This window comes from Electrona antarctica, assembly GCF_951216825.1.
Source record: "Electrona antarctica genome assembly, chromosome: 10".
NCBI classification, from domain to species: Eukaryota; Metazoa; Chordata; class Actinopteri; order Myctophiformes; family Myctophidae; genus Electrona; species Electrona antarctica.
In genome coordinates, this window is record NC_136791.1 from 25,513,183 (window position 1) to 25,539,409 (window position 26,227).

The 26,227-nt window shown below is 43.1% G+C and overlaps 1 protein-coding gene across 1 annotated transcript in view; it reads left to right on the forward strand.

The window, feature by feature from the left end:
- The window catches only part of LOC306931359 (transmembrane protein 150A), a 52,738-nt gene extending 26,704 nt beyond the window's left edge, over positions 1–26,034 (forward strand). The window contains exons 6-8 of the mRNA XM_079512725.1: positions 6,795–6,922; positions 17,704–17,881; positions 19,843–26,034. Of these exons, the coding sequence (XP_079368851.1) occupies positions 6,795–6,922; positions 17,704–17,881; positions 19,843–20,099 (563 nt within the window). The 3' untranslated portion in view covers positions 20,100–26,034. The remainder of the gene's footprint in view (positions 1–6,794; positions 6,923–17,703; positions 17,882–19,842) is intronic.
- Positions 26,035–26,227: the final 193 nt, after the last annotated feature.

Here is a 26,227-nt window from a genome sequence, read left to right on the forward strand (position 1 = left end):
AGCGTGTGTGTATGTGTGCGCGTGGCCGCGCATGTATGTGTGTTTTCCTGTGTAGACGGTATATATGTACAGGGCGCGTGGGAAAGCTGGGCCAGGCGACAGTGAAAGTCCCAGTGTTTGACCAGCACTGTTAGCCAGCTCTGACCCCACAGCGTGTGCGTTTGTAATACTAGTGTTGTTGTTGTTTCTCTGTGAATGTGGTGCAGTGCAGTGTTGATTTCGCCGACTAAAACTAAGACGAAAAATGTTTGTCGACTACCTTTTTTCACTGATAAACTAAATGTAAACTAAATAAAAACTAAGCTATGATGACTAAAACTAAGACTAAATATACTGACAATGTCGTCAACAAATAGAAACTAGACTAAAATGTTATGAAGGGACTAGTGGACAAGAGATCCAGTGTATGTCATTTTACAATTGGCTGCATGTTGAAAATAGCCGATCTACAAGCTCACAACGCGTCGCGACGCGTTGTGAGCTTGTAGATCGGCTATTTTCAGTAAGTGGAAAAAAAAATAGTCGCTACGACGGCATCAAGGCCCGCCAAAATACATTTTGTTCGGCTAAATCAGCTGTAGATTTAGTCGACTAAAATCTTATGATATTTAGTCGACTAAAACTAGACGAACACTAAAACATTCCAGGTGACTAGTAAAATGTGACTAAATTAACTATGCAAGAGACTATAAGTAAAACTAAAATCAAAATGTGCTGCCAAAAACAACACTGGTCCGCTGCTCCGTGTGTATTGTCGGGCCATCGCATCACGGAAAGGGACACCAGGGCACTGGGTTGGAAACGCGTCGGGGATAGTCGGCGCCGCCGTATGCTCAGCATGCGTCACGGTCTATGACTTGCCCAAATGACCGAGCGGTGGCCGAAGTGTACACGAACAACTTGTTACCGAACTCAAATGTATACAGTGTGTATATATAGATACTTGTGAGGACCAAATGTATAGTAGAATTTGATAAATAGACATTTGTGGGGTCCATTTTATAGCAGTAGTTCACCCAAAACATTACTTGTTTTCCATAAATGTTACGTCAAATGATTGGCTTATTGGGATGCGACAAAAACAAACACAAAAAATCAACATGAATTCAAGGCTTTTTTTGATTGGTTGAATACTTTATTAACAGATTTAAAGGACAGGCACAGGGAAGTACAGTACAATAGAAGTACAGTACAAAAGGTATGCTAAAAGGATGAATCCAAAAAAAGCCTTACGGCTCGTTTCCATTGGTCTCCTCACGTACGTACTCAATTAATCGCTTCATGGGTTGTGTATTATTATAATTGATAGAAAATAAGTAATTTATGGGGGCGAACTTCCTAAACTGAACTTCGTCGTGTTCATCCCACTCACTGATCTCTAAATTATTCGTATTCTTATCTCGGTCTGATCTCATTCCACACCTCATTCTTTATTCACATGTAGTAAAGACAATGGAAGTGTTGTCTCCCGACGTGCCAGAGAATGTGTTTTCATAGGAATGGATCCCAGTGACAGAAAGGTAGAGCTTATTTATTTAATCCATTGAGCCTGAGACCAGATTCTACAAATGTCTTCTAAATCATGAGAGTTTTCTGAAAAACCTATGTTTCTATGTCAGTGGTTCTTAAACTATTTAATATCAAGGACCCCCAAAATGATATGTAATTGACCGCTGACCTCCATCTGAAAATAATGTTGTTCCAGGGACCCCCGCAGAAACAAAGATATGAGTGAAAAGCGTTCGCTGTGAAAGAATATTCAAAGATTTGCGCTACATACATTTTCACTAACTAAATGCAGTGTGTGTGTGTGTGTGTGTGTGTGTGTGTGTGTGTGTGTGTGTGTGTGTGTGTGTGTGTGTGTGTGTGTGTGTGTGTGTGTGTGTGTGTGTGTGTGTGTGTGTGTGTGTGTGTGTGTGTGTGTGTGTGTGTGTGTGTGTGTGTGTGTGTGTGTGTGTGTGTGTGTGTGTGTGTGTGTGTGTGTGTGTGTGTGTGTGTGTGTCTGTAATCCACGTAACTCGAGAACCGTTCGCACCAACCTACTTCAAATTCGACACACACGTTCCACACCCCCACAGGGACGGTGTCGAGTCGGTCGGACCCACGGTTGTCCAGAACCGCCACAAAAGGCCTCTGCCCGGGCCACAGCTGACATCACAAGGGCTCTGCCCGGGCCAGACTCCATATTTAGGCATGCCTAAATACGGGTTCGTCCCACTGACTTCTGACATCATTCTGACATCTGCATAGACTCCATATTTGGGCATGCCTGACAAAGACCCCAGGTAGAATGCTTTTACAAGTGCTAATGGGGATCCATAATAAAGTAAAGAACTCCATATATGGGCATAAAAGGGGATACCGCTGACATCACTTCTGACATCTGTTCAGAACCGCCAAAAAAGTCATCCGCCCGGGCACTGGGCAGGGGCCCTGCCCAGGCTCCCATGGGCACTGGCCCCCTGGGGCACTGCTCTAGTTTTTGAAGAAAGGGAGAGTAGCACCCGGGAGATAGGCCTACTGTTTGTTTTCCATGTTAGAAACTTAAATTGCTTTTCCAAAATGATTTCAGTGCACTGGAAACGGAGCCTTACTCGCTGAGATTCAACACACACTAGCTGTTGCGAAGGCTTTCACTTAGAGTTCCATATATGGGATAACCCATAGTCCCATATATGGAGACAACAGCGATATCCAGCGCTGACATCAGATTAATGTAGAAACTCCAAAGATGGATATACACAGTGGTGACATCATCGTAACACTAGACTTGCACAGCATAAAAGGCGGCTCCCATGGCTTCTAAACCTGAGATTCCAGGCAACGCACGCGGTATCTCCAACAGGTCAACATATACGAATCAAGGTATCTGGCTTTACAACCCATATACCTTGAATGGGTTGTATTACCTTGGGTACGAGTCTTCTAGATGAGACAGAATAACTGGCTAATGGCTAAGCAACTCGTAGAGCATTGAAGTAGAGGTTTCCACATCCCGGTTAAGTTCGTATCGAACACCACTGTAGCGGGTCCTAACGAAATAATCAGCACTGGTTCGAGCTATTTTACACTAGCCCATGATCTGGGCTACGTGTTGTCGTAATGTTTGGTGACTCGAGCCAATATTTCTTCAGTTTTGTGCTGAATCTCAGAGTGGCAGAGTGGCAGGGTCTAGGCAACCTCATAGCATGGAAAACTGTGGATTGCAATCAACTTGAAAAACATTTAATTTCATTGCTATGGAGAACAGTAAAACGGCAAACAATTGGCAACTTAATTTTTTATTTTATTGCAGTGAATAATATTTCAAGAAAACTGTCATGATTTAAGCTGCCAGCCAGTCAGAAGCAAGACTATATTTGCCCTGGGTGAGAGGTTGATAATTGTGCAGACTGCACTGTGAAAAAAGATTTTCATATCTTTTACTACAAAGTGGCAGGCAGCCTGTTCACAGCCTGTGTGTGTGTGTTGCCCTCAACCCGGCACGACCGATCCGACATTCAGAGCAGCAGCAAACGGTGACCTTGGACGTTCACAGAATGACTGCCTATGGTAGGGGTGGGCAACTGGCGGCCCGGGGGTCACATGCGGCCCCCACCTTCACTTAATGTGGCCCTCAGGTTAATGTCAGAATACTGATATATTATTGGTTTCAGTTGTTTACAATTCCGTTGTGGTCTAAAACAGTCTAAATTAGTAGCTCATTGCTCAACACAAGTATAATTAAAGGCATTTTAAATTACAGAAACATGTTACTTTTCAGGATTCCAATTCAAAAATAGCAAAAAATTATTCAAGATTTCAATTCGAATATAGCAAAAATAGCTGATCTACAAGCTCAAAACTTGTCGCGCTGCGACACTTTGAGCTTGTAGATCAGCTATTTTTGCTACGACAGTAATATATGGCCCTAGGGAGTGAGTGTGGAAATATAGTGGCCCTCTCCATCGTCAAAGTTGCCCACCCCTTATGGTATACCAACGAGGGTGAGAGCGGGAAGAAACTCGACTGCCGTGTTCTCAACCCGCTCCCTCCCTCCATACTGTTGAGGAATCCCAGCAGTGCGGAAAAGTGTCTCTTCACCGGCGTGTTTCACTGTTTTGCTCCACTAAGTAAAATATAAGTAACATTCCGGTGCTCACGGTGGTAGTTCAGTCTTATTTCACTTTTTCTTCCCCCCACCCCCTGAAGACCTCTGGCTATCAGCCAGACGTGCCATGACACAGCAAAAAAAACAAAAAAAACAGCCGGAGACAACGGGCTTCATTGTAGGAAGTTCTGCACCGAGCTTCGGTTTGCTCCCTTGTGGACCTCGAGTTTCCATTCTCATGCTGTTTTTTTTTAGGGCACGCACGCACGCACGCACGCACGCACACACGCGCACACACACACACACAGGCCCTAACTGACACAGAGGTGCTGCTGACAGTCTTAAAACAACAGTGGAACCCTCCGGAGACAATGAATGGGCTTGGGGTCAAGACACCAGGGGCTCCCTTGTCCCCCCCCCCCCCCCCCCACCCGGTCCCCTCCTCTCCTCTCCCCCCTCCGCTGCACTCTGTGCTGCTGAGTTGCCAAGTCCACTTCGTATAAGCCACTTAGGGCTGTTTTTTTTCTCTGTAAAGTCGCTTGTAAATATTGGTAGTTGGGGGTGTCTTCTAAAGTGTCTAGTTGCTTATTTGGGCTCGTTTCTGTCCTAACGTTTATATTTTCATGTCAAGGACCCACAAATTAAAACAAAATTGTAGTCTTTTCGTGTACTGTAGATGGGCTATTCTTACCGAACAGCCAAACGTAACTTTAAATTGGTACAACTGATTGTTATGCAATATTAACTCATTTGTGTGTAGATCATGTGACCCAATGTTGTCGCTTCTTTTGGGCTTGTTTCTGTAGTTTCTCTCACAGAACGTGGCAACCCTGCCGCCGTGCTCCTGAGACATTTTTAACATCCAGACATGAGCAGCGGAACAAAGAGCCGCTGACCAGGGATTCCTCCTTAAACACAATGCTCCCAGTCACTGCCCATTAACCCATTAATGTCATCATCTGGCCTCTGTACTGTGCCCCAGCACACACACACACACAGTACTGCCCCCCCCCCCCACTACACACGCGCACACACACACTGTACTGTTCCCCCCCCTCACCACACACACACACTCTGTACTGTGCACAACACACACACACGCACGCACGTCTTCATTTACCCCACTCTACAGTTTACTCTCTCTCTCTCTCTCTCTCTCTCGCTCTCACACACACAAACACACACACACAAATTAACTACTCCATCGTCGTCTCAATTTCCCGCCCTTCATGTTTCCCGCTCTTTCACTGGGGAAACTTCCAGGAATGCTCAGAGTGCTTCCAGGAGAAACTGTTTTTGTTCTGGCAGTCAAGACGGTGTTGTGTTTGTGTGTGTGTGTGTACTACTCCGTAAGTTTACTACTCCGTAAGTAGTAAACCTGGACTTCTTAGTGATCCGAATAGTCTTAAACCAACTTCTGTCCACTGGTGGACAATAACTTTAACCGAGATTTCTCTGTATTTGTAGAGAAGACCGTCAGTAGAGGGTAGTCCTGTTTGTGGACCTTGTAGTCCTATTTATGTACCTCTCCTTAGGTGCTAGGGAGAGGGAGCTGTGTGAACTAGTCAGGAAGCTTGAGCCCAGTGTTGGCTAGGTACTTCCTTCTTATATGGTTCCAAATACTTACTTATAGTATGAAATACTTACTTATAGTGTGAAATACTTGTAGTGTTGTTGCTGAATGCTTCTATGTGCCATACTGTACTTTATAGCAGGCATGTCCAAACTATTTTCAAAGGGGGCCATATTAGAAAATATTAAAACACCCAAGGGCCAACTACATCTCCTGATATAATGTACATTCGGACTATAACAAAGTCACATACTGTATGCATCGCATTTAGATTTAACTATCGTCAACATCAATATTTACCGTAATAGCACTGGTCTTTTGTCAGGTGTGTGTGCTGTTAACTAATAGTAATTTAAAAAGTGTACCTCAGCCTTTGTTCACATTACCAAATGTAACCAGACGAGCAAGGTAAAAAAAAAGAAACACAGCAACAAGGAGCACTGTCAGGAACACTCACTGTCAGGAACACTCACTGTCAGGAACACTCACACATTATACTCTGGGAAATGCCCAGGTTAAAAAGTTGAATGTAAAAATGTCCCATGCTGTTGGTTCATAATACAATAGAGGGTATGCGCGTGATATCCCAATCCCATACATCCAAGAACACAGAAAAGTCCTATCTGATTGTATTAAACTACGTTAAACAATGTTAAACTCACTTTGCCACTCGATTTGCAAAACTCATGACATTTAGCAGCGTATTTCTCGGAATTGAGACTCAGATTGAGGTGATATGAGGTGAGGGACGATGTTAGGAGCTCAATAAAAAAGTCAGCGTGACCTCGCAGTTAGCATATTAGAAAATGGGCGATTACTACTTCCAGTTCACAGGGCCGGTTCACAGGGACTTCTTCGGGACCTTTTTCGTGCATTCTGTTGGCACTGTTGACCACATGAAAAATGCCATGAAAAGAGTTGATGAACAGAGCAGTTGAGACGAATAACAGTCTAAGTCCACACTAATTATCCATAATGTATAACTTATAGACAAGGGTTCAGGGCAGAATATATTTTGGACTTAGACTGTTATTCGTCTCAACTGCTCTTGACTCGAGTCATTGAAATGCACGATAGTTCCCATCACTACATAACTCACTCTCTCTCTCTCTCTCTCTCTCTCTGTTGTAGTGATGGCGATCGTCCTGCTGCGTTACGCCCACGTCATAGAGAAGCACCAGAACTGTGTTCTCAACACGGCGAGTCTCTCCACGGGCTGGATCTGTGCCGCAGGACTCATCATGGTGGGCAACTTCCAGGTATGTCCACCGAACCGCCCCAGGCACCTCTCCACTAGCCTCATACATCAGTCAGCACCTTGACCGCCTTCTCGCCTGGATGTCTTGTCTACTTTAAAATGTTCAACAAAAATAATTTTACCAACAATTTTAGTGCTTTTTAATTTTTGTTGTTGTGATCTGTTACTTACCTAGAACCATGCATATGTTGGCGTAGAGCGCAATCAATCATTACTGAAAACATCACGTCATGATAAATGTGCGTCATCGACGCTTAACCGCTGGATTAGATTTGATGTAAATCTACGTCAACGGCGGGGTTATGTGTTAATGTTCAAACTCACACAAACGCACACACACACACACACACACACACACACACACACACTGTTAGAAAGGACCCCCACAGGTTCCTGTTTGTCTGAAATCCACAGATCTATGCTAAGGTTTATAAGACGGTGGCGTACGTCTCACAGACAGAGCTCAGCTCTGTTCCTGCGTGGGTTCAGTTTACGTTTCACAGCCTAGTGAAGGATTCACACCTCAAGACCTTTCCTGTGCCTGCGCATCGCCGGGAAATGGTTGTGTAAGTTTAAATATTTGGATTTTTGGCCGCGTGTGCACGTGTGTGTGTGTGTGTGTGTGTGTGTGTGTGTGTGTGTGTGTGTGTGTGTGTCTCTCTCACAGAGGGGGTGAAAGCCCATTTATGGATGGCTTTAATGAAACTTCCTTGAGGTTTCTGTCCAAAGTGGAGACTAAAAGTAGCTACAAAAAAAAGACCTTCAACAATGGGTTTCTCAGTGGCTAAACCCCGAATCCGAGCAAATTCCAGAAAAGATGAAAAATGAAGGACAAAACACTTACATTTCAGTGTTTTATTTGGCTCACGATGTAATAGAAAAGCACTCATTTCATCACTTGAAGAAGACTGCAGTGCTCAGGGGGGCTCTGTGCCGAAACGCGTATCCATTTTTTCTATCGTGTCAACAAAAAAAAAAGAAAATAACTGCATATTTTGGAAATTTTAGATGTGTTCACTTTTTCATTGTAGTTGGAATATCCTGATAAAATAGACATTTTTTTCTGCGTGGCCTACGCTACAGTATGCTGTTACACAGCACACAGATTGTGCTTGTTCCCTTTAGGTCTGTCAAACTTGTGTTTTAACACTTCAGTATGGATTCTAGCTCTAGGACAGTGCATTTGAAACAGATTGTAGATTGATTGTAAAATGTATTTATAAACGAGTATTCTAAATAAAACTATTTACTAGAATAATAGCATTTATTTTTCATGTTTAACTCTTTGAGAGTTTCAAGGATTTCTATATAGTTTGTGGACTTCTCTATGGCAGAATGGCGTTTTTGAATGATTTATTGAAAATTCTCTGTTGTGAATGTGTGACAACGAAAGACCTTCAGAGAAAGCTTGGCTTGTCTGCTTCCAGGAAAAAAATGAACTGAGTTGATAAAATGTTTGGTTTTTGTGTTGGAAGCCATTTAAAAGAGCCTGCATTTACACTGGGTAGTGTTTCTAGGACAACAAAAAAAGTTATGCCCGGTTGAAGTTTTATTTTCTAAATAACTTTTTTTCTGCTGGGCGTACATAGCCATGCAATATCTCATTTTAAAGGGTGAGTTGTCTAGTTCAATTAAAATAAAATAAAAAGTTTCTCACATGTACCACTGTAGATATTTTGCCATCTATAAATAGCATGGTCAGTCATGATCAATCTGACCTATCCAGCTAAAAGTCCCCCTATCTCTGAATTGGAACATCATATAAACTCAATTCTTTTTGGGGGTAAAATTAGACATTCTAACGCACATTTTGATATATACCATGTTTACATAGTCTTACCAGTACCTTGTCTATTCATGCATGTATCTCAAAAACCTGTTGTGAAGAAACAGTTTTGATAAAAAACACATCCAAGGACATTGTTTTGATATGACTTTGTGCCCATGATATGTATCAAAATATAGACTTGAATGTATACTGTATTATAACAAAAAATTGGGTTCTTACCATCTACCGTTACAGAGTAAATCACAGTTGAAACTCGCTTAGTCAAACCATAAACCTCAGAATAGTGAACAAAATAGCCATGACAGGTCTAACTCATTGTAAAAGCGTCTTTTATTTTGTATGACTACTAACATAATACAATTATAATAAATATTACAGAAAATAAATAGGCCTACATACAAAACAGTTGTCCCCAAACTCCCCAGTGTCCCCAAACCACTGCATTCCAGTTGTTCTTGACGGTGTGTGTGTGTGTAGGCTAAATTTAAAAAAAAAAAAACTGAAATGAATGAATGCATCCGGTTCAGTGTCGGAGAACTCCATCGCAGTCTTGACTCTTCGTCTTCTTCATCATCATCATCATCATCATCATCATCATCATCATCCTCCTCCTCCTCATCTGATGCCAGTTCTAAATATATAAAAATAAACATTTAGCTGTAGTCAGCCCGGCCAATAGCCAGTTGGGGGGGGGGGGAACGTAGGCTATCTGACATCATCGTCATCATCATCATCACACGGAGACACACTAAACAATGTACAATCATGATTGTACAATATACAATGAATGCGATTATCATGCAAGCTCAGACGTCAATGAAACGTCATACAGATCTTATATAATACGCTACTGTTAGCTTCACTCCCCGTCCCCCCTCCGATCCTTGTAGCAAGGTCATCATAACCACGCGTTGCTTCAGTAAACGATGCATGTTTGTTCTCCGTCTTTGTAGACAGTAAATAAAAGGAGCGAACATTACTCTAAAGATCAGATCGCCTATAAGGCACGCTACAATATAAAATAATTGTACTGCCATGCGTGCATGCCTGCTACGATACATTTGTACTGCACCGACCAACCGATCGACACCAACCCCCCCTCCAGCCATTAGCCAGCACCAATGCACCGACCAACCGATCGACACCAACCCCCCCATTAGCCAGCACCAAAGGTGCTGGCTAATGGCTGGGGGCCATCGTGGTGAGTCATTCTGGCGTCATGATCTGACTAGTAGTAGTAATTATCCAAGCATCTATTTGTAGCGATCATCTTATGATTTCTGATCACTATAGAAGGGCATTTTCTACAATAAGATTACCTCAAAACATTCCGGGTTGATCGTCTTCTTCAATGGTTTCCCGGTATAGCTCATCGGACGACGATGGGGAGACAATGAAAAAAGGAGGGAGGGAGCAGCGAGTCTCGCTGTAAGCACTGGACCAGGGCTACTCCGCCTGGAGAAGGCGACTGGGACGCGTATGGATCAATACTACTACCACAAAACTCGCTCAAATAAATAGTACTGCTTTCAACTTTTTCTGCTAGAAAATCGCTCGGGCGAGACGGCAAAACAGGCAAAACAATGAAAACTATGAAGACTCCCTCTGCCCCCACTGTTTACAGGGGGTGGGACCAGCTTCCAATGGAAACACGTACACGTGTGTCACGTGACACAGGTTTTCTGGGTAATGTAGTTGGAATATAAGCTCAGGAATTTAAACAGCGCTTCGGAGCATATTAATATGTTTAGATTAATCAAAAATGAGAAAGACGCCAATTGGCGTCATTGATCATTTACAGAATGTAAGCAATGACGCCAATTGGCGTCTTTCACCTTCTAAGGGTTAAACATGCCAGTGAAACATATATCATTGATTATTGAGACCCAACAACATTCTTGCCAGTACCTTTTTTGTTTGTTTTTTACGACACGGACATTGAATATGAGCGTCTGTTATTGATTCCCAGGCAGGCATCGTGGCATCTCTGTCCCTCTCCCGTGGTTTCATTGAACCTGTGATCTTGTTGGATACAGGAAGTGGTAGCAGACTGTTTACACAATGTCTCGGCCCTGTCTGGTCACCCAGGGACAACCTGCGGGGCACAACTATATTACGCCATTGTGTGGCTTATCTTGTCTGACATTCAGTCTCGATGGCGAAACCCAACTGGTCTGGTGGAATCCCTGGCCTGCACACACACAGGGAATATATACAGTACTGGGCGTTGGGGCTGCATGGCCGGGGCGGTATGGAGTTTTTGTTATCGCGGTAATAAATCACTGTTTACCGACGGTATGGCGGTATTGCAGTATTGAGCGATACCTCAAAAAAAGGTTTTTTTGAATTTAATTAAAAAAAAAAAAAAAAAAATCCGAAGCCATGGTTCTCAGCAGGAAACCGGTGGATTGTGCAGTCCGGGTAGGGAATGAGGCATTACCCCAGGTGAAGGAGTTTAACTATCTCTGGGTCTTGTTCACGAGTGAGGGGAGGACAGAGAAGGAGATCAGCCGGAAAATCGGAGCGGCAGTGGTATTGCAATCGCTGTACCGCACTGTTGTGACGAAAAGAGAGTTGGGCCAGAAGGCAAAGCTCTCTGTATTCCGAGCAATCTTCGTTCCTACTCTCACCTATGGCCATGAAGTGTGGGAAAGAAATGAGTGTGAAAGAAATGACATTTTAGTCTAGTTTTTATTTGTTGACGAAATTGTCAGTATATTTAGTCTCAGTTTTAGTCATAACTTTTTTGTTTTGTCAGTGGAAAAAAAGTAGTCGACGAACGCTCTAGTCCAGCCCCCTGTGTTTCTCCTCGGGGTCCTGTGCCAGGGTGGAAAACAGGAGAGCAGCACAACTCTGGAAAACTGGGAGCATTTTATGGGAAAAAGGCAGGGAGGCATGTGGGATGTGAGTCATCATGTCTGACCACGCGGGCCTCACAGTCCCCACGTGCAGGCCCTCTCATCTGTAGTGGTGGAAAGTAACTAGTACATTTACTGATGTTTGTTCTCAACCTTTTCAGGCCGTGACCCCTGGCTAAAAGCATATCATAATGCTAACACCAAAAGGGGTTCCTGCCCAAAATGGGTTAAAAAGGTCTTGAACTCCTTGTTGTACATTAAAAAGGTCTTGCCTTAAATTGTCACTTCACTGTCATCTGGGGGACATGAATACTTTTAGTACTTTTAAGTACATTTTGAAGCCAATACTTTTGTACTTTTACTCAAGTAAATGTTGCATTCTGGACTTTGCAACAGTGTATTTCTATAATGCATTATTGATACTTTTAAAGTACAAAATATGAGTACTTTTTCCACCACTGCCCGTAATAAAATTAAGACTCATTCCCCTTCGACAGACAGATCCCGTCCATGACATCTGTTTTGACATGTCATTTAGAAAACAAAAACGGTGTGTACACTGTAGGTGCTAATCAACTAATCAATTTATATTTAAAAATAGATTTTAATAAAATAAATGGAAAAAGCTGGCTAGTTGCAGCTCTTGTATAGCTGTGTGGGTGAGGGAAACGGATGGGTGGTTTCTGTTGTGGTTTGAAGTTCCATGAGATTCGTTGTGATTTTGCAAGCCAGGTGTGGCTGAAAGTCAAGTGTGGTGTGATAAATAGGTCGGGCGTTTGTTTCACAATGTCTCATTTTGGACTTCTTACTGACTGTGTGAAACGGATAGATTGACACACAGTATTTTTGACGGTGTGAAACGACAACAGATTGACACACAGAAACCACATGTTCACACATGTCCCTTATAGACCGGGCCATACAGTATGTGTCCTACTTCTGTGTTCAAAGTACAGACACGTATACTGTACTTCGGTGGAGGGATCCTGTCACAGCCTGTGATGGAGGACACCGAAACTACACATCAAAATGTAGGAATTAAAACATTTCCAAAAATGTAGCACATCCAAAAAATGTAATAAATGGCAGACAAAGTACTCTCATTTTAATTTCTTTATTTCTCAATTGGAAACTTCACTTCACAGATATTTGATACCATATATAACCAAGTTCCAACACATCTTAATATGCCACCAATGTGTCACGGAGGAGGCCCATGGATTGACGACTTCCTCTTAACGTTTTCCACACAGACACGTCTTTACCTTTCTAAAGCAGTATGAAGGTGTTACTTTAATTTTTGATTCACAATAAGTCGGGTCTTCTTTTGTGATGTTGCAATTAACAGAAGACGGACTACGTGGGTTGTTATTATTCTGCCCATGTTCTTTGTGGAGCCCCTAGGCCCATGGGTGGCATACATTATGCTGGGGCAGGGAGGTGGCATGTTCTTTCTGCTGGAGCCCAGCAGACATGCTGGGTCAGGGTGACCTCCCTCTATCGATTTAAGCGCTGCACGTGGAGACACATTACTATTCATTTATTCAGCAGGTGGACTGGTCAGTGTCACCCTGTGGATTTACAGGTCCTCGCCTGAATCCATCAACCTACAATTCATCTGCCTAATACGTCTTGTTATATTTATATACGTATATGCACCAAATGCTTTCATTTGTCAACGTGCAATTCATCTAGGTATGTCTTTTTATATACATATGCATCAAAAGCTTTAATGCATTGACCTACGATTCATCTACCAACTTTTTATATATACTGTACATGACAATTGCTGTGGAGGCTTGTGGTTTTGAAGTCTCGGGAGTCGGGTGACAGATTCTGCACCACCCAAAAACCGTAATATAGGCCTATCCTAAACTCCGGCTAATCTTCTAGTGTAACCACATTAACCCTGGAGTCTGCCGCTGATTGGCCAAGCCGTTTGGTGGCCGGAGCATCAAGTCTGCCTGAGAGTTCCCCGATGGGAGCAGGAGGGGGGAACCCAGTGTACTCTCTGCTGCCCCATCTGGCGGAGTCAGGTTACCTGTTTTGGGCATGTCATCATAACACAAAAAAACGAACTGATCTACAAGCATTGTAGATCACCTATTTTAACTGCTCATCGTACGACGAGGTATATAGAGCTTAGATGGTTAAATTCTACATTTCGAGATATTTTTTCCTTGTCTTAATGCCTCTTGCATGACACCTTCTTCCAGCGGCATGTCTCTCACCATGCATTAGCTTTCCTTTACGTGTGTGTGTGTGTGTGTGTGTGTGTGTGTGTGTGTGTGTGTGTGTGTGTGTGTGTGTGTGTGTGTGTGTGTGTGTGTGTGTGTGTGTGTGTGTGTGTGTGTGTGTGTGTGTGTGTGTGTGTGCGTGTGCGTGCGTGCGCGTGCGTGCGTGCACACACATGCACAAAAGTTCACATATATCAGCCTGGGTTTCTCTGGTGGCTTTATTTACTGCCAATTAGTCATCACCTCGGACACAAGGGAACACACACACATAAACACACACACACACACACCATTAGCTAATGTGAGGCGAGCAGAGCATATGGCGGTGCTGTACAGTACAGTGTGTAGCTCTGGGCAGAGCCCAGAGTTGCCACGTCTGCTTATTCTACGTGAAGTTGGGCTTGTTTTTCTGTAAAAGTCTCTTGTAAATATTGGTAGCGGGTGTCATTCCAAACTCTACACGGCTTGTGCAAGGATGTTCTGTGATTGGCCAGTGAATTTGTGCAAGGACGCGCTGTGATTGGCCAGCAGGGGGAAATGCTCTCGTCAGAACATTATTTACTATTCTGTGCCTGTCGGGTCGCAACTCGAACGGCGCTGAGTGTTGGCCACAGAAGAACAGTTGTTGTAGGCGAGAGGCACTTCCATGTTGGCCACAGAAGCAGGGCGTGGTTATAAGCACAAGCCGTGTAGCATTTAGAATGTCGCTGGTAGTTGTGGGTTTTTGGGTTTGTTTCTAAAGTGTGGTTGCTTATTTGGCCCTGTTTACTTAAATGTTGTTTAAACTAGGGGTTCTTAAACATTTTCAAATCAAGGACCCCCAAATGGATATGTAGTTTGTCCACGGGTCTCATCGCGACGCATTGCGAGCTTCTAGATCTGCTATTTTCAAATATCTGATTCGTTTAAAGGTTTAAAGTGCTCATGTTGGCCTAGTAGTCGCTTCTTTTGGGCTTGTGTGTTCCTAGACCTGGTCGCTTACTTCTCCCGCGAAATGTGGCAACGCCGGGCAGAGCCGGTGAGGTGTGAAGGAGCGGAGCAGGTGATGTGTTCCCTAATCTAATGGACACTTTACTGTGGAAGGTAAATGACCACAGTGTCCTCCTTTAGACCGGTCGGTCACTTTGACCTTTAACCCATTTAGACTGTACGACGTGTGGGAACGTCATAACTAATCCAACCGATGCGTTGCTGGGACGTGTACACGCGTCCTAGCGCATTTTCATTGATAGTTGGCCTCTCCTTCTGCACCATACTCCTTGCTCTTTCGCGCAGGCGCGTTGTCGTTCACTTTCCTGTTTACCGTTCACAAAGAAAGGCTCGGCGCGCGTAATCTAAGGAGCTCTCCGTGGTTTTGACCAGATGGATATACTAAGCTCTTAATTTCTGACTTCAACATGCCTCTCGTTCAAAATATGAAGCGAGCGATCATCAGCAACTTGTATCGTAATCTTAGCGAGGTAAGCAAGCAAAAATATGTCTCCCGTTTTTTGTCCGGAACGGAAGGGGGGGACTTGCAGAGTAAAAGCAGCCATATCTTCCCGGCACCCCGAGCTTCTATTTTGAATGAAATCCCGGCGCTGATTGTGTTAAGTGTCTCTGCTGTCTTTACTCACCGTGTTTCAGTCAGTGGTGGAAAAAGTACTCAAATGTTTGTTTTTACCTAAGTAAAAGTATAAATACTGCAATATAGACATGCTCTGTTACAAGTAAAAGTCTGGGAATCAAAATGTACTTGGGTACAAAAGTATTGGCATCAAGATGTACTTGAAGTACCAAAAGTAAAAGTTCTCCTTGTACAGAATGCTTGTACAGCCATTTTCTTTTTCTTTAGAATCAGCCTCAGTCCTAAATGGGTTAATAAAGGTGGTTGCATACTGGACACGTTTTTCGGAAAAGTTTGCAGGGACCTTAGTGTGTGCAGGGACCTTAACTGTGGTGAAAACCGGTGGTGAATGTTGAGAATCGGGACATTTTGTCAGGACTGGACAAACCTGGGACAAACTGGGAACGTCTAGTCCCCGTCCTCCCTCTACACACACACACACACACACACACACACACACACACACCAATGTGAAACTCTTACTTAACAAAATCTTATTTGGTAATTTCAAGGATTAGCCCACTGCACAAAGAATGTTCTCAATGTACCAGTCAGGCCAGGGTCAGTAGACTACTAAATGGCTTAAAAGTCACTCGCAAAGTAAAAAAGAAAAAACCCAGACTAGCACAACGCTTAATGGTTATTTATTTTAGAATCATGGCGGAGCAAAGAGGACAGACTGTTGTTATTGTAAAGACTATGCCGGTCCATAACGTGTTATTGTTACAGCCTGGGCTACAGACCCCCTGTATGGGTTAATGCTGCCTGTGTCTTATCAGGGTCTGATCGCTATGTCTGCTGGACACACAGCCAACATACGCACGCTCGCTCGCACATAAGAGTGTGTGCGTGCATATGCATAATATCCTGTGGTCACATGGGTCCTGAGCTGCTTGCTCTTTTGTGTATTGTCTTACAGTGCTGGTGACCAGCAGGGTTAAGGAGGCTTTCTATTGTTCTCATGCAGCATCTCTCTCTCTCTCTCTCTCGCTGTCTGTCTCTCTGTCTTTCAATTTTATTTTTCCATTCAAAGGAGCTTATTGGCATGAGAATACATACATTTACATTGCCAAAGCAAGAGTGGAACAAAACAATCAAGATAAAACTATGCATGTACAAATACATATTGAATATAAATGGGAATAAAATAAAGGTGTAAACATAAAAATGTTACATTAACATTTTGATAACAAACCTTTGCACAAGTAGCAGCAAATTATTCAAAAGTAACAGTATATCTATGTACCGAGGTCATTTGGTGTAAACAGTGCAGGGGTACACACAATGATTTGTACTCCTTAAGGTCTCTCTCTCTCTCTCTCTCTCTCTCCAAATCACACTTTATGACCTCCTCTTGTACAGATAGCATCTAAAAGGGCCATACATAACATCTGTGACTGAATCAACACTTTATCAGTTATTAACATACTGGTTATAAATGCTGCCCACTGCCGCCCCCTGTTGACCACGTCTAGCTGGTCTCCTCCAGTTACATTTTTGTGGTGGAACAAGTTGTTCCACCACAGACGGTGGTGGAGACGGTTCACTGTAAAAATAAATTTATTTATATCGTATTTTCGGTCCTCATTTAGTGCCCTAAACAAACTTTGAAGTCTATAGACTTGGCCGGCAAATGATTTTTTTTCGTCTAAAAAAGTGCTCTAAAGGAACATTACAAATCCAATTTATAATAATTGTTCATCATTCATTTTATTTGTCACTGACAGCTGTTGGCCATTGCTAGGTTATATGTGTCACTATGTAAATAAGGCAGAGCCATACTATTTCTGTGTCTGACTGCCAACGCCTTTCAGCCTACAGAAATGCGAGGTCAGGAGCTAAATGTGGCATAAATACTTGGCCTCTCTGAACCCATTTAGGACTGAGACCAGATTCTACAAAATGTCTTTTAAATCATGACGGTTTTCTGAAAAACCTATGTTTCTATGTCGGTGGTGCTCAAAACTATTTCATGTCAAGAACCCCTAGAATTGTATGTACTGTATCTGGCCTGCCAACCCCCATCTGAAAATATGATGTTCCAGGGACCCCCGAACCCCTAGAAGCAAAGATACGAGTTAAAAACGTTCGCTCTGAAAGAATATATATTCAAAGATTTGCGCACACATTTTCACGAAAAAAAAAGAAAAAAAGAAGCAGATCTATGATCTACGAGCTTGTAGATCTGTTACCCGCCCTGAACGGGTTAACCTCTTCGATATATTTGATTTGTTTTTTTTCTCTCTTTCTCTCTCTCTCTCTCTCTCTGTCGTTGGTGACGGTGACCATAAGGTGGACAATGCCAAGGTGCTGCACTACGTGGGTGCGGGCGTGGCCTTCCCCACCAGCATGCTGTTTGTGTGCCTGCAGTCGGCGCTGACCTACCGTCTGGCCAAGACCCAGGGAGAGTACGGCGTGGCCCACCTGCGCCTGGCCATGACCCTGCTGGCCTTCACCTCCCTGGTGCTCAGTATCCTTCTTGACGTGCTACGGTGCGACAGCTTGGCTGACAACACTGCAGAGCTCAAGAACCTGATGTTGGATAGGAAATTGTGGAGGGCAGCGATCCAGGACTCCCGAGTTGGTGTTGGCTAGACTTCACTCTCGCAGCATCTAACTTGTTCCATCTGATTGCAGTGTTGATTTCGTCGACTAATACTATCACCAAAAATGTCGACCTTTTTTTCACTGAGGAAAATTAACCCATTTTGGGGCGGGAACCCCTTTTGGTGTTTTAAACTATTGCTTTAGCTTAGTGCTTTAGCTATTGAAATATAGCAGATCTACACTATATGAAAAATAGTCTACAAGCTACGAGCTTGTAGGTCTGCTATTTTTGAAATATTGTGAAAATGTGCCTCAAATCTTTGAATATTATATTCTTTCAGAGCGAATGTTTTTTAATTCAAATCTTTGGGGTCCCTGGAACAACATATTTTCAGATGGAGGTCGGTAGCCAATTACATATAATTTTTGGGATCCTTGACATGAAATATTGAGCACCTCTGACATAGAAACATAACTGTCAGAATTTAGAAGACATTTTTTAAATTTCGACGTCAGGCCTAAATGGGTTAAACAAATACAAACTAGACTTAAATGTTAAGAAGGGACTAGTGGTCAAGAGATCCAGTATAAGTAACGCAAGTCATTTTACACTTGGTTGAATGCTGGCATGCTGAAAATAGCCGATCTACAAGCTCTGTGTTGCAGCGTGACGCGTTGAGCTTGTAGATCGGCTATTGGCCCCGCCAAAATAAAATTTAGTCGACTAAATCTACGGTTAGTCAACTAAAATTTGACTAACGCTAACCAGACCAGGTGACAAAAATGTGACTAAAACTAAATGAAAACTATTCAAAAGACTATGACTCAAATCAAAATTTGCTGCCAAAAACAACACTGTCTGATTGAATTGAAAATGGAGTGCCCTGGTGTAAACAAGGGTCACTCACACATTTTGTATCATGGGTCCCTTTCTTTTTTTGGTTTCCTACATTTTGTTTTGTTATTTCAAAACGTATCCAAATAAAAACATTCCCGAACTAAATAAAACATTCACGAACACAATACAATTGTCAATATATGTGACTAAATTTGACTGAGGGACTGCCATTGGATTTTTTTTTAATTTTCGTTTTTTCATGTCATATGAAAGCAGCTTCAAATTGACATATTGGTTGTTCAGTTTGACCCACCAGTTTTGGAGATATGGCTTATAGAGTAATGTCTTGCAGAAAACGAGTTGAGAAAACAGGCTTGAAAGGTTCACTTCTGTGGTCTCTAACATTACACCTGGCTACATGTTTAAGCATTTATTTCATATTTACATGTCGATTTCAGCTCTGACACTTATTTCAGACATGCTCTAGTATGTGAAGAGTCTGCCTGTGCTATAAACTCATTTCGAAAAAAAAAAAAAAGTTTTTCTCCTCTGGTGAAAAGCTGGAATTTGCGCGATGGCAGTCTCTCAGTCAAATCTGGTCACATATTTCCTCTAATAAAGTTTTTATTTAGTTTTCGGCATAGTTTTCGGCATAGTTTTATTAGACGAAATTTACACTGTACTTGCAAGATGTTTCAAAAAACTTTCAAAAAAATAGCAGATGTTCAAGCTTGCAGCATGGCACGAAGTTATGCGCTGTGAGCTTGTACATCTGCTCTTTTTGAATAGCCAACGCAAAAATCTAAAATCGCACAGAAGCCTTCCCGGTATTTGGAAAATACAAAATTTTGTGCCAGGGATGCAAGATTTGTGTTGTTTAAAATGTTCTAAACGTATTCAAGCTTTTCAACCTTAAAAAAAAAAGAAAAGCTAATCTACAAGCTCAAATCTGATATTTTAGATATTAAAGAAGTTATGTAGAATGTACAAATGTAAATTATGCTTTCATATTGGCAGTGTCGTTTCCCCTTAACCCCGGCCTTCAGGTGGTGTGTTCTTCGTCCAGGAGAGCTTCGTTCTGCAACACGCGTCCGCCATCTTCGAGTGGGTGTTCTGCATCATCATCATGCTGTTCTACGGCACGTTCTCCTTCGAGTTCGCCAGCGTGACCGGAGACACCGTGATGGTGCTTGCCAGAGGGGGCGCTCTCGGCCCCGCTGGCAGAGAACACAAGATGGAGGCGTTAGGGGGGTCCGGTCCACACACCCACCCACACCCACCTGAAAACATGTCCATGCTGTAGCTCCATCCCCCCAACGGGGCAGACCATTGAGCCGCAGCGCCGGCTTGTACCCCTGTCAAACGTGGCGGGTGGGAATGCGTTTTATTTAGACATTTCTGGCCCACACAGGAATTGACATAAACTATCCCTATACGGAGGCCTGACTGGGTTGAGTGGACGGTACCATCTCAGCCCATCCCAGGCCGGGCTGAGTGGACTGTACCATCTCAGCCCATCTCAGGCCGGGCTGAGTGGACTGTACCATCTCAGCCCATCTCAGGCCGGGCTGAGTGGACTGTACCATCTCAGCCCATCCCAGGCGTGTGTTGACAGGTCTACAATGGGGGACACCTTGGTTTGCATTGTGCAAAGAGACCCCAGGAAGTGGTCCTGTGACAGTCTCCAGTTGAGCGGCGGTCCGGTGCACTGTGGAGAAAGCTCACGTCTGGTAACATGGCACACGCTGCTGGACAGAATGATATAAATAAGGTAAAAGACATAAGAGAGAGAGAGAGCTTATACTAGTCTCACGGTGGTGTCACCTGCTGAAAAGCACTATTATCGTTATTGTCAAGTGGCACCGCCGTGCGATGAAGATGAAGTTAGGCTCCACAGAGACTGGTCAAGTCAGTCCGTCTGGGATGTCAACAAATGTCTGACTGGATGCTCCGGCTCACATGGGACAGAGGTCAGTGTTCTTCGGCAATCATTTTCAGTTTGAACATGCGTCACTGCGGTTGATCATCAACGTATGGTTCTCCCTCCACGTGTAAGAAAAAAACTAGAAAGACTACTATTACAAAACTATTACAAAAAGCATTTTTTTCTCCCACTTTGGATGCTCTGGGAGAGACGCGGCTACACTTTGTTTGAATGCTGGAGTAATTGTGCCTTACCAATCCAACCTCTTAACGACCGAAAATCCTGTTTGTTTGGAAACAACGTTGATTTCCTCCTAGTAACGGATAGAACTCACACACACACACACACACACACACACACACACACACACACACACACACACACACACAGAAGGTCCAACCGTGCATATTCCTCTTTGTGCGAAGAGAATGGAAGACATTTGGCGTACAGACAGAATCCAAACGCGTAGCAGCTAATTCAAGACAGAGCTCTGGGCTCTAATTGACTTAAATTACAGGAAATCGTAAGTGTTTTATAAAGGTTGCTAGACAAAAGCCTGTGTCTATTTTAATCCCAGCGGGGGAGGAGTAGCGAGGGTGGATTTGCTCTCAGCGTTGTCGCTACTCTTCTGTGTTTTCTCTTCCCCGTCGTCACCAGAGTTTCCCTCCGGTGTAGAGGGACAACGGGACTAATGCATGAATCAATCCATCAGGATTCACTCTCCTGTCTTGTCTGCAAGTTACAGTACGGAATGTACCAAATATCAGTTTGTCTGTGGTGCTAAAATACCTTTTACCTTTTGCTGTTTTTCTGTGAGTAGGGATTTAATGATAATTGAAAGCAATAGCAGTGCGCCGTGCAGTCAGATCGTTTAAAAGCGCGACTGCAGCAGATTGACAGATAATAATATTAATAGGGGCCATTTTGTGCCATCATATGGGTGACATATTGAGTAGAGAACCAGCCTGTGCTTTCCTACAGGTATATTGTATGACAGAATGAAGCAGTTAATCACATCATGCTTTGTGTCATGAAAGAGTCATCATTTGGCTAGTTTCTCAGCAGGAACAGTGACTAAATGGTGACATCTACATTCCAACCTGTGTGGAAGACGTGAGTAAATGGGGTTGCAGTGACCCTTGATGCTTGTGCATTAATGCGTCCATGTACTGTAAGGGAAGAACAGAAGAGCAACTCTTCCTCAGGTGACGGAGAACGTCAATGCTCGGCTAAAACCATAGACACCATATTCTCAACTGTAATATGTGGCTTACACCAAGAGAACGAGACCGGACTGGATTGGTGGTGGTGGCGGGTGGCTCTGTTATGCTGTGTCGGGGGGGACATTTTCCTAGCATGATTTGGGTACATTTTCCCCTCTTGGAGGGAAAGTTATTCTGAGTGATCGCCTTTATCCACAGATCTCAACCCAGTTGAACACAGTTTTTGATGACCATTGTCAAAACAACCACATGAGCGGATATGGTCTTCCATGCCTCCAGTAGAGTCCCAGAGACTTAGAATCTATGCCAGAGATAGATAACAGATATAATTTACATTTATATTTTAAATGTAACTCTCCAAATGATGTTGCTATTATGCATACAGTGCCGTGAAGCTTCACCGGGCTATCCAAATCATCGGTGGGCTCATCATCATTTTAGTCGCCGTGGGATTGTAGTAGTAGGATTGTAGACCAAACTGGTCCGCTTGAGACTTCACAGAAAGTATTCAGAGCATCACAGCACATGCTGAGAACCATGTCGGAGTTTACAAGCGCAGCAGTTCACTGCCATTACACAAAAACAGCCTCAGAGTAGGCACCACCTTTGAATCTGCTTTCTCCCCAGATGGTTGTTTATGCAAACATGTGACAGACAATACTTAGCTGCCAGGGCTCTGTTCATACTGAGGACGTTACAGTGCCACAGGGCAGGCATGTGTGGGCCATACAACCTTGAGCTTATGAACATGCTCAAAATATAATGGATGGGGGTCTGAATTGGGAAAATGGTCACTTACTCCCACCTACTGGTCACATTGCTCATTGCATGTAGACCACAAACGCACCAGGCTGTATTGTTACAATTGTAGTTCTAGTTTTGTACTTTTTAAATGATTGTATCCACTATCCACAGCCAAAATGTATCTTGTTGCCAAATCTCTCCCCCCCCCCCCTCCCCCACACTGTTTTATCTCATCTATTTTGCCTTTTTATGTCTTAACATAATTCCACTGCTGCTCTTCTATCCCAACTATATCTGTACTTGTAATGTTTTACTGTATGGTACATCCATGCTAAACTCATGTACTGTATAATTCAGGGGTTCTCAACGTTCTTGGCTGGGGACCCCCGGAAATGCTTTGGCCGTGTGTGTGTGTGTGTGTGTGTGTGTGTGTGTGTGTGTGTGTGTGTGTGTGTGTGTGTGTGTGTGTGTATGTATATATGTATATATGGCGACCCCCAGGTTGAGAAGTGCAGAGGTGGACAGTAACTGACTGATCTGTACTTGAGTATTAGATTTGTTTTGATAATTCTTACTCTAACTCGAGTACATTTCCAAGAGTACATATTTTACTTTTGCTCAAGTCTATTTCAAAGAAGGCTGTAAAGTACTGAATTACTTTCAAGTTGGCTGTTTTTTTTCTCCCCACTTCTGCACTCACACTAGCAGTGGCGTGCACAGATAGACACTAGGTGGTGCTAGAGCACCTGTCTTTTGCCCTCTGGACAGCAATGTGCCCTTTGGAAAAGAAAAAATAATAATTGTACAGTATACACTGTACAGTATGTGGACCATGGTGACATTGATCAATTCTTGATAAAAAGCTTCTAATATATTATTTATGCCCCAAAATCTATAAATCTCACTATTAAGGCAACTGGCCGGATCCACGCGCTGTAAAAGGTGCCAAGGTGCATTTTTCACTTGAGCACCTGCCCCTCTAAATGTCTGTGCACGCCACTGGTCTGTGGCTTCCCCCTCCAGCAGAAGGGTTACATTTTGCTCAGAATTGTATTGAGATGCAGCATCTCATTTTAGAGGGGGTCCCATACACTGGGAAAACATTACATACAGTACAGTGCAGTTACACAAATAGACAGTACAGACATGTACACAAGCCCCCAGTGAGGCTCTCCAGCGTTGAAGCACTTGGCCCTAGTGGTTGGAGCGTGAACTGCAGTCGGACCTGTGGATTCATGACGAGGAAACCCCGTGCAGCTGAGCTTTAACATTGAGCGCTCGGTTGCACTTCCACATTTGCCAACCAAAATTTGGTTGGTAAATGCGGAAGTAGACGTAGACGGTTCTTCCGGGTGCTTCAAAACGCCACTGAGCAACTTCCACTGAAATGAATAGCGGGGGGCGGGGCTAACGCTGCGGTTCAGTCTCTATCCTTTTATTACTCTATGCATGTCTTTTTACTTTTTTTGAGTACGGAGCTATGTGGCTGGGTGGCTGGGTGCGTCTGAGCACGAAAACAGCATGGTTGTTAATCACCACCTGTGCGCAACCTAACACACACACACAAACACACACGCGCACATTAACTATGGTGATTTCGGGTGTGCCAGTACAGTACAGTACAGTAGGGTACAGTAGAGGGACCCCCACACGGTAACTGTCATTTCTCGGCTCGCTGGAATCGGGCCGGCTGGAACCCCCCACACACACACACACACACAGAGTTGCACCACTACACGGGTGTGTTTTTTTTAGTAGTGGAGTAAATTTGACCAGGTGGTATTTGTACTCCTATCTTACTCAAGTACTGTACTGGGGTCAGGTACTCTGTCCACCTCTGACCTCGTGGTACCAAGCGGGTGTCATATGATTAATCAGATTGACATTTCCACTTCCTGGAAATGTCCTGATCCGCCACATTCCACTTCACCTTTTCAGTTCGAACAGAGAGATCTCTTTCGTCCCTGTGTTTACCAGTGGTGGGGGAAAAGTACTCAATTGTTTTACTTAAGTAAAAGTATCAATACTGCAAATGTAGAACTACTCCGTTAGTCAGGAATTCAAAAAGTACTAAAAGTACAAAGGTATTGGCATCAAAATGTACCAAAAGTACAAAGTACTCATTATGCGGATTGTCCCATTTCAAGTTTTCAAATGTATAAAAAATCTTTGGAAAATAGCTGATCTACAAGCACACAATGCGTCGCATAGCGATGAATTGTGTGCTTGTAGATCAGCTATTTTCAAATGGCAGAAATGTGTACAGGGTTGAAGTGGTTAATGTACATTTTGCAATAATAATCGAATTGTACAAAGTAACTAGTAACTAAAGTTGTCAAATAATTGTAGTGGAGTAAAAGTTAAAAAATGTGGCATACTCAAGTAAAGTACAGATGCCTCAAAATTGTACTTAAGTTACTTTCCACCACTGGTATTTACTGATTGAACTTTGACCTTTGCACTCAGGAAAACATGTCGCGTCACCAGCTGCAATAATCAGTGAATCAAAGCTAAATCAAAGCGTATGTTTTGTTGAAGTTTATGGAAGTGTGTGTGTGTGTGTGTGTGTGTGTGTGTGTGTGTGTGTGTGTGTGTGTGTGTGTGTGTGTGTGTGTGTGTGTGTGTGTGTGTGTGTGTGTGTGTGTGTGTGTGTGTGTGTGTGTGTGTGTGTGTGTGTGTGTGTGTGTGTGTGTGTGTGTGTGTGGATTTGTACATTGAAAAAAAGTGCCATTTGCTTTGTTTGTAAATGTGCGATTGCCATTCGGCCATGGTCCCCATAGATAGGTGGCGCTGTGGTTCTCAATGTGTGGGGTCCTGCCGGGGACCCCCAGCTGTCTTTGGGGATTCCATTCCATGGGGTTCCCAGAAAGTAGAAACCAAATGGAGCTATAAGGTTCTGTAACTGAGTGTACTGTATAAGGGCCCATTTGGTTCCATATGTACAGTACACTCTCAGTTATGGAGGTCCTTGAAGTTTAAAAAATAATAAGAAAGCAGGCCTGGCTGTATAAAGCTTGACAATTCTACCTTAGCTGTTGGTAGATTATGCTGCTCATGCACACCAATGTGTTGTTTAGAACTTTAGATATCTGCAAGGAAAGCCAGTCTACTTGTGCTATCCATTCATAATTGGTGAGACCACCTCAAAAACAAACCTGGCTGTTTCACAGTTAACTGTCGTTCTCTCCGCTGAAAAGCGAACGTTTCCCTATGTGCCTTATCGTTATTGTTTTGATTCTAAGAGAAACCAAAGAGGTTTAGGCTGTATGTTGTTTTTTTTGATAAAAGCTAAATGATTGTTTATTTGCCTTAATGTTTGAAAAATAAAACTATGTAAAGAATGCAAACCTTTGAAATCATGTTTCAGTGTTATCAATATGTAATATACAGTGTATACTTTATTTTACAGTAGCCTACATACTTTATATGACAGATCATCGTGTATAGGATCAATCATGTACTAAAAATGACCCAAATCCTTCACAATATCTTTAAAATATTTTATTGTCAATTATTTACATACTAGTTTCATTACCAACT